This window comes from Amphibalanus amphitrite, unplaced genomic scaffold, assembly GCF_019059575.1.
Source record: "Amphibalanus amphitrite isolate SeventyFive unplaced genomic scaffold, NRLGWU_Aamphi_draft 000722F_arrow, whole genome shotgun sequence".
Taxonomy (NCBI): domain Eukaryota; kingdom Metazoa; phylum Arthropoda; class Thecostraca; order Balanomorpha; family Balanidae; genus Amphibalanus; species Amphibalanus amphitrite.
Window position 1 is genome coordinate 295,659 of NW_024882216.1, and position 8,604 is coordinate 304,262.

The window sequence follows — 8,604 nt, forward strand, 5'->3', positions numbered from 1 at the left end:
AAGTATGCAAAAGAATTAAGAAAGTGTGATGTGGTAATGTAAATAAATGGAAAAAAGAAAAATATAGCAAAAGCAGGTCGTTTACCAAATGGAAGTGAGCCTTACAGTTCAGGTAGAAATTGGTTCTCCTCACCAGTTAACCCGCACATGAACGGAGAGGGCTCAAGGTATAAGCCCTCTATAGGCTATCCCGCGCCCTGCTGGGGGGGGGGGGCAGAATCTGCCCCCTCCCGTTTTCGCCAATAACTTCTAAGCGCGTTACGCCAGCGACGTCAAACTTTCTTCAGTACCTTATCATGCATCAATGTAAGACGTTTTCTGAAAATTGAAGCAAAATCAGTCGGATTCTTTTTTTTAAGAAAATGACGTTTTAGTGACGTCATGTTCGCCATTTTCGCCTAAACACCGGCAAAATTTCAAACGCCTCTAACATCTTCATTTTTAAAGGAATCAAGACGTAACAAAAAAGATTATACGTAATTCTACTTTGTCTATCAAATTGCTATCTCGGTTTTTTGAAAATTTTGGTTTTTGGCCCAAATCTTTAAAAAAAATGACTTTTTTTTGGAAAATAGAAATAAAATCCAAAATTTTCAGTGTATCGAAAAAACGGAATATATGTCAGAGAGGTGGTCTATGTGCACCTATGTACATACCAAATTTTAGAAGAATCTGTTAAAAAGGTGAAAGTTATTCAAAATCTTATGACGTCACGACACAAAAATTTGTTGAAAAATGATTTTTTTAGAAGTTCTAGACCTCTTACGGAAACAAGAAATAGCACCATTCGATTCGCAGTGAAAAACTACATCAGATAGACACATTTTTAGGCCTTAACAACCAACTTCAAAATTTGACCTCACTTGACCTGACCTTGACCTGACCTCGACCTGAAATTCATCCAGAGATTTCACTTATTGAGTGTGCCTATTGAATTATATGAATAAAATGACCCATAAAATATGTGTCGCACATGCCCTTTTCTATATTATGGGTGACCTGATCTGACCTGACCTGACGTTGACCTTGACCTTTGAATGATATTGTATGCAACGAATATTGTCTTGGTAGCCTAAGAACACGTTTTGGGCAATCAGTCGCAGTCCATTCTTCGGCAACTACGGTGCAAGGCCGATATTGTAGAAACTTGCATTTTGTACCCTTAACCTGACCTCGACCTGACCTCTGACCTACTTAATCAAAAAATATTGGGCTTGTTAGATCCCTCTTGTTGAGAGCTTTCGATTGCCGTTTTCCCCGTCTTTCTACGACGTTTTAGTTTGAGTATTGTACACCAAAAATAGCACCATCGTGTTTCTGAGCTCCAAAGGCATCTAATAGGGACCCTTTTTGTTGAAAAATTTGAACTTTTTTACCTGACTTTGACCTGGACTTCGCTCTTACCAGCTAAAAATGGCTTCCGACGACACAGATGACACTATTTTCGAGTCCTGCTGAAAAAAAGAAAGATGTACCATATGACCCAAACAGGTCTAAAACTTTTCGTGAACATTTGTGACCTAACCAAGTGTATAAAATGTGTGTAAAGTGCACAAACAAGCGTGTACACTGTACAGCATCTTATGAGCACATATTTGTAAGTGCTAGGCCAATTATGAGTTTGATGCGATTTTTTTTGTGGCGACCGGAGATGGAATGTGTGAACATGCCTAAATGTTGATAATTGCTACTTTGACTTGACCGGTGTTGGCATCGGTGATCTCGAGGTCAACAAAATTAGGCTTCATTCGACGTTTTCACAGGGCAAATAAACGCCACTTCAATTTTGAAAATTGGACCAGTAGTTTCGGGGATATGAGGGAAAGCTCTGTATAGACCCCCTCTCGTCACCTGCGTTGTGAAATTTACTCTAACCATGCGCGGTTTAATTGTGCCGACAAAAAGCCACACGTAAAGAATACATATAACCTATGTTTATGCCATGATAACGATGTAACAACAGTCGCCATTTTCCTGAAGTGCAGCGTAAGTGTGTCACGGAGACATTCGTGGCGCACTGGCCGCTGGAAATTCCCTCGCGCTGCCGACACCCATGGCGTAGCCGTAGTCGGAAAACAGAGCGATTCCTGGAAGGCCAGCATTCGTGGGTGTAGCAAACAGGCCTGACAGCCTCCCGTGATGATGATCGGTCCAAAAGGCAGCCGTATATACCTGGGGAGGTGCTGACGTCACACACCGGTCTGCCGGCCTGATATATAAAGCCGCCGGGCCCGTCGGACTGCATCAATCCCAGCTGTAGCAGACACAGAGTCGGTCTATCCCAACAGACAGGTGAGTTAGAAACGGTGTGAATTATACTCAGCTCAACTCAGTCAATTCCCCTCTCTGGTGTTGGGTTGTAAAGTTTCTATGCGCATCAGTGCTAAATTCTCATCACTTTCAAGCGCAACTCGGCATTGCTAAAGACTTTGCAGAGTTCTCCTCATCAACTAAAAATGCTAAACATTGCACAGTATTTGCAATCTTATTGTGAATGGCGGTAACTTCTGCAGTTTTAATAAGGACTGTTTCTCATCGTGCTGTTTTTTTCAGTCACTCAGTGATCAATCAAAACTGTGAGATCTTTCTCGGACTGAGGCTGATCGTTATACGACGCTGACGATGTTATACGGTTATTTCAGAATCATCATGAAGGTGTTCGCTGCAATCCTGAGCCTGGTTGCTGTAGCTGCGGCCTCTCGTGTCTACTCACAGCCGGGAGTTGGAGTCCACTCCGGTTTGGGACAGACTGGTGGAGTCCACTCCGGTTTGGGACAGACTGGTGGAGTCCACTCCGGTCTAGGACAGGCTGGTCTGGTCCAGCCCGGTGTGGGACAGGCTGGTCTGGTCCAGCCTGGTGTGGGACAGGCTGGTCTGGTCCAGCCTGGTCTGGGACAGGCTGGTCTGGTTCAGCCCGGTCACGGCGCTGGCATTATCCCTGGCGGCGGTGTGGCCACTGGAAATGCTGCGGGAAATGCGCTCCAGGCACAGCAGAGCACTCCCTTCGGATCTACCCAGATTCAGCAGAATTCAGCTGTCGCCGGGGTAAGCATAAGTGCAGATCAACTTTTTTTGATAGGTGTTTGGAAACAAATTCATTTAATTTACTGTGATACCCCTGCTTTCAAAAGAGAGGAAGTTTTATTTTTTTGACACCGTCTACGGCTTTTTCAGGGCAGCGCATCTGGTCTGGGAGCAAGCAGCATCAACCAGGCGTCGTCCCAGGGCTCCCAGTCGACCGGCATATTCGGCAATCAGCAGTCGAGCAACACGGACGCGCTCTCTGTGCAGCAGGGTGGCGGCGGGCTGATCGGACAGGGCATCCCCGTCGGCGGCGCCAGCTACGGAAAGTAGGCTGTGATCTGTGTGCAAACTAAATAAACCGCATTGGGTCGGTTTATTGTTAAATCTGGCAACTATGTTGTTTCTGTGTCGTCGAATTTAAAATGAATAAAATGTCTGTGAAAATATTGGAGTTTGCAGTCTGCACGCACTACACAGGAAGGACACAGAGCTGAGACGCATCAAGCCTTGGGTCAGTGCTTATCATCAGAGAAAAGGGATATATTTCTGAGTTATTTGATATAGCTCAGTTTGTCATTTCAGCCTTTGCCCGTATAGACGTTTTCAAAACCACGCCCACTTACATGAATGGGGGGAGGTCGATTGAACCACTCAGCCCTTTGGTCGCTGATCAAACTATGTAGAACTTCGTGAAAAAGTAAGTGTGTTACTCGTGACGAGAGGAAGCCAATAGTTGGTATATCCCTCGCCGGACCTATTGGTTTGCTACATACGCGCCGGCCGAGGGGGGGGGGGGGGACGGGTACGACCCCCTCGCCGTTTCGCCCCTGGTGGAGCTAGCGCGTCGCGGAAAAAACGAGCGTGTGCGCCGTTACGAGACAGAGAGATTGGTACCCGGTTTTAAGGTCCTAAATCAACCGGTGACCTCTGAGGTCAGGTCAAGTGCCCCAAGGTACGGTTCAGTTTTTGGTGAATAACTTCGCAAAAAAACGGCCGCAGAGCCGCGATTTTGGCAGCATCGTGTTCGGCTCGCTCGGGCGCGTCGAATGATATACTTTTTGTCCGGGTCAGGTCAACTTGGGGTGTTGACCTCAGGTCAAGGTCAGGTCAGCACCCCCAGGTCACGAAGTTGGTCGAAAGAGGTCATGTCGCATATCATTCGATTCGGCAGGTCTTCCTGAGTCCATTGGGGGCTTTCCCGACTCGCTAGCACAATTTGATCAAGAGTTATTGACGAAAAACTAATATGACCTTGATGACGTCATAAATGACGTCACGCAAGATCAACATTGCAAAAGTGACGCATGTAACCTTGCAAGGAGTGCATCAAAACACGATTCTGTGTGCTTGAGATAGTTGGAGATCGTTCCCGGCGCCAGAATAGCAGTTTTCATTTTTCCCCATTGACTTATAATGGTGAGGTCACGAAAATGACCTGACCTCATATGACCTTTAGGAAAAATCCGAGATATACAAGTTGTGGGACTCATAATGAATACTAGATCCGGCAAGTTTCATTTCCCTGTTACATCTCCTCTGGTAGTGAGGGCGTTGCAAAGTTGCGACTTCTGAAGACCGTGCAGAGGTTCACTTATGACGTCATAGGTCAGTGACCTGACCTGACTCAAAAATGCGTTTTTTGTCAAAAGATCCGGCTTTAACCAAAGGTCAGGTATGCCAAGTTTCAGCTTTCTATCGCCAGCGTGTTCGGAGCTATTGCGAAAAAAAACCCTATGGGGGGCGGCACCCGCCCCCCGCCCCCTCGGCCGGCGAGGGATATACAATGGTAAGGCCAGGTCATGTCAATAACTCCAGTCTGAAATTTCACGAAAACTGGACCTCCTTGAACTTCGTGTTTTGCATGTTTTCTTCTAGAGCAGCTTGGGGACTTGATTTCGAATTTCGCTCCTGGTTTGCTTAAAGAATATTGTTAAAATCCACGCCATTTCAAGAACAATTGAAAGTCTCACCTGATGATTGCTTTTTCGTGATAAGTCTTCATCTGTGTGGAGAGGAAAACCTCTTGATCCAGTCCACCAAACAGACATTCATGAAATTGGACTAGCTGTTGACCGTCAAAGATATTAAGTAAAATACGAGCTCCACCGAATACACCCAGTGAATACTGAATTTATTCTATTATATGTAGTGAAACTGGAAAGCTTTATTGCCATACGTTAAACAGCGTACTCTTTGCAATAGCTATGCTTATTAGTATATAATTATATCATTTTTATAGGTAATGCACTCAATCGGTAAAATAGCGCCATGGCGACTTCGGTTTTCAAGAACAAGGACCTCACTCCAAGGATAACAAAAAGTTTAAGCTTTTCTATTATAGTGACATCCAAAATGATACAATCACTTTCATTTACATTGTACAGGGTGTTTCTGAAAATGCTGACACATTTATTTCTCCTATATCTCTCATGTTTATTGACGCACACGCATTGTCATAGGCTACAACTAATCAGTCATCATTGGAAATTCACATCCATCGCCAATGATCACTATCTGAGCCCCTTCCCGGAACCTAGAGCAGGTGCTCGAAGTGACCACCACTTCTGGCCGAACAGAGTTCGGCCCGACGGCGCAGCGCACTGCTTCCAGAACTCGGCGGCGCTCCTGGGGCGTCACCGCCCTCACGCACGCGCGGACCGCAGCCTTCAGCTCGGGAATGTCTCGGGGTTCACTCTTGTAGGCTCTTTCCTTGACATGACCCCAGAGGTAGAAGTCCGCCAGCGTGAGGTCCGGAGACCTCGGTGGCCACCTGGTGGGGTTGCTTCGGGAAGTGAGCCCCCCCCCCCCCCCGAAGCGCTCCTGTAGCCACTGTAGGGTCACAGTGGCTGCATGAGCGGGGGTACCATCCTGCTGCAGTCACTGCTCGTTGATGATGGTATCCACACACTTCCTCTGGAGCGCAGTCCAGAACTTCTTGAGCGGGTGCAGATAGCGCTCCGCCGTCACTGTGAGGACCTCGCCCGCGTCATCTTCGATCCAGATTGGGCTGATAATGCCCGTGCTGCTCACAGCGCACCATGCAGTGCATCGGGGCGGGTGCAGCTGACGTTCTGCGACCTCGTCCTGGGCCTTCTCGCTCCAGATCCGGTTGTCCAAATCAGATCCAGATCCAGATCCAGATCAGCGCCTTTGTGTCAAAACAACTGAATTGGTTTCAAAGTAGAAATGCACTATCTTAGCCTTTTCCTTCGTGTCAGTAATACGGCGTGATGAATGAAAGCACCGATGCTGTCAAACAAATTTCCAAAAAACTATTCTTTCGTCTCGTGTATTGAACACGTGCATTTAAATGTAATAAATTCCTCCAAATATCAAAACGAATGTGTCGGCATTTTCAGAAACACCCTGTATTAGAAGTTTTACCAATGCACTTGGGCTATTACAGTTCCAAGATTGATTTGATCAGCAACGGAAAGCAGTGTGTGTCATCACATCATCATAGTACAACACAAAAGTAGCAACATTCATCGCCATCACAAAATACTGTAGGGTAGACCGGGGCAAGTCACCCCGCCGAGGTAAAACGCCTCACCGATGTTTCTCGGAACTGGCAAAGTTCTGGGGAAACATCCTCTCTTCTATAAAACGTGCACTATACGATCATTATATGAGCAGACTAGAAAGAAATTGTGATGACTCTTTAGGGAGATATAGCCAAAAATGTGTTTTTGGAGTGATTTTTATGTTTTGTTGTCAGATTATGCATCATGGCGTTCTTTTATCGTCCACATCAGGTTAAAGGGATTATCAGGGTTTAAAAATTGAAAGGAATCGGCATAAATTTCCAATCAATGAACTCCCCAGACTCTGCCGATTCTAAAGATATGCATAAAATGTAAATCGGTACCAAAATTTGCGAGATATAGCCGTTTCAAAATTGACAAAATTGTACTTACTCGCGCAAAACAAGTACTTGGGCGGCCAAGTTGGCCCATCGCTAAAATGTAAACAAAGAGCAGCCTTGGGAAATTTCGCCAAGGCCGCCGCACCGCACTGGCGATTTCCACAAGACTGTTTTGTTTTTGTCTGTTGTTTTTAGGGCCTTGCAACAAGATTTCAGTGCTTGGCATTGGATTTGGATCAGGATATGAACAAATTGAAGATTTGCTTTTCAATAAGACAGCAAGAGTTATCAACATTGCCAAAGTTATTATATGGGTGTGATTTGAATAGCTTGTTTGCTGATCATCAAAATCTTGATGTTAATATCATTTAAATGTCAACAATTTTCAAGGGTAAATTTGAGTGTTTTATTTGCATCAGGCACAAGAGCTAAGTTTCAATCTGATTATTTTGTCAAGAGTGGTGAATCTAATGTAACGTCTTGCGAGGAAGCTTACCTAAGTGACTGAAGAAAGCGCTACAGTTTTTCAAAATCAATGTTGATCTGTTTTTTCGAACAACAGGTTGTACAACATGATGTGACATGACCTCTGTGCCCTGTACGTCACCCCTGCTGCTGCAGCAGAGCCCCGGCTTCAACTATAGTTTGTTATGGGTGGGCTCTCCGTGAACGTCTTGGTGCGTTTCTACATATTGTTGCTGTGAAAGGACTGTACATGAAAAAATATGTAACTTGTATGTTTCTTATTGCCCTGGTACCTACATAATGTATATTTTTGTTGTTTATGAGTGATAAATGAATATATTTTGAGGAAAATTGAGTCATTTCAGTTTTAGTTTGTGGAACAGAACAGAAGAAGCTGATGAGTGTGGATCATGCTTCAATTGAGAGAATCATCCTCAGTTATCTACATATAAGCATGCTTTGTAAGCTCCTTGCATTTTGCCAGCTTCTACTTGCTAGTCAAAGTTGTAAGAAGGGTTAGGGAGAACAATTGGTACACATGCCACCATGTGCAATCACCAAACGAATGAACGTGAGGGCCAAGTCCTTCACACAGCATGGATACTTATAGGTACTGCACTAATGTATAATGTTCATTATGTTCATATTAGCAACTCACCCAGGCAGCCTGCCTTGTGGAGTATTTCTGAGTTTAAGATTTTGCAAGACTCACACTAATCAATAAGGTAAATTATATTGATATGTATGGATGAACAATGTGCAAAGGGGTCGCACGTGCCTGCTCAGTGCTCAGCCATGGATGCACGTGCCTTCTCAACAATGGTCGTGCTTGCAGATATCTCCATGGACGAACAATGTGCAAAGGGGGGGGGGGGGCCGGGGGGGGGGCGTGCCTCCGCGGCCGCCTGTTGGCTCAGCCGCTGCTGCTGCTTGGCGCCGCTGCTGAGCGCTGCCGGAGACGCCGCTCGCTGCCGGAGCTGCCGGAGGCCCGGAACAGTCACCGGAGCTGCCGCCCGCTGCCGGAGCTGCGGGAGCCGGGCCCGCCGCCCATCTGTCAGGACCGCCGACGGCAGCACGCCCGTCTGTCAGGGTCTGTCAGTGCCGGCAGTGGACGCGCGCGGGTGCGGGCCGGGTACGGACGCGCGCTGGTGCGCGCCAGGTACGGGTGCGCGCCGGCTATGGACGCGCGCGGGTGCGCGCCGGCTATGGACGCGCGCGCGCTTGCGTGCCGACGATGGGCGCGCGCGCGC

The 8,604-nt window shown here is 46.5% G+C and overlaps 1 protein-coding gene across 1 annotated transcript; it reads left to right on the forward strand.

Moving 5' to 3' along the window:
* Positions 1–1,951: 1,951 nt before the first annotated feature.
* On the forward strand, positions 1,952–3,468 carry LOC122365218 (glutamine-rich protein 2-like). The gene is made up of 3 exons (XM_043336222.1): positions 1,952–2,292; positions 2,643–3,045; positions 3,175–3,468. Exons 2-3 carry the CDS (start codon positions 2,650–2,652, stop codon positions 3,352–3,354), a joined length of 576 nt encoding a protein of 191 aa, XP_043192157.1. The 5' UTR covers positions 1,952–2,292; positions 2,643–2,649; the 3' UTR covers positions 3,355–3,468.
* The last annotated feature ends 5,136 nt before the right edge of the window (positions 3,469–8,604 follow it).

What these genes read in the sequence shown, in the direction of transcription:
- LOC122365218 (XM_043336222.1), top strand. Translation starts at nt 2,650, where the DNA reads ATGAAGGTGTTCGCTGCAATCCTGAGCCTGGTTGCTGTAGCTGCGGCC. An exon ending in AGAATTCAGCTGTCGCCGGG is followed by an intron (nt 3,046 to 3,174) that starts GTAAGCATAAGT and finishes CGGCTTTTTCAG; the next exon opens with GGCAGCGCATCTGGTCTGGG.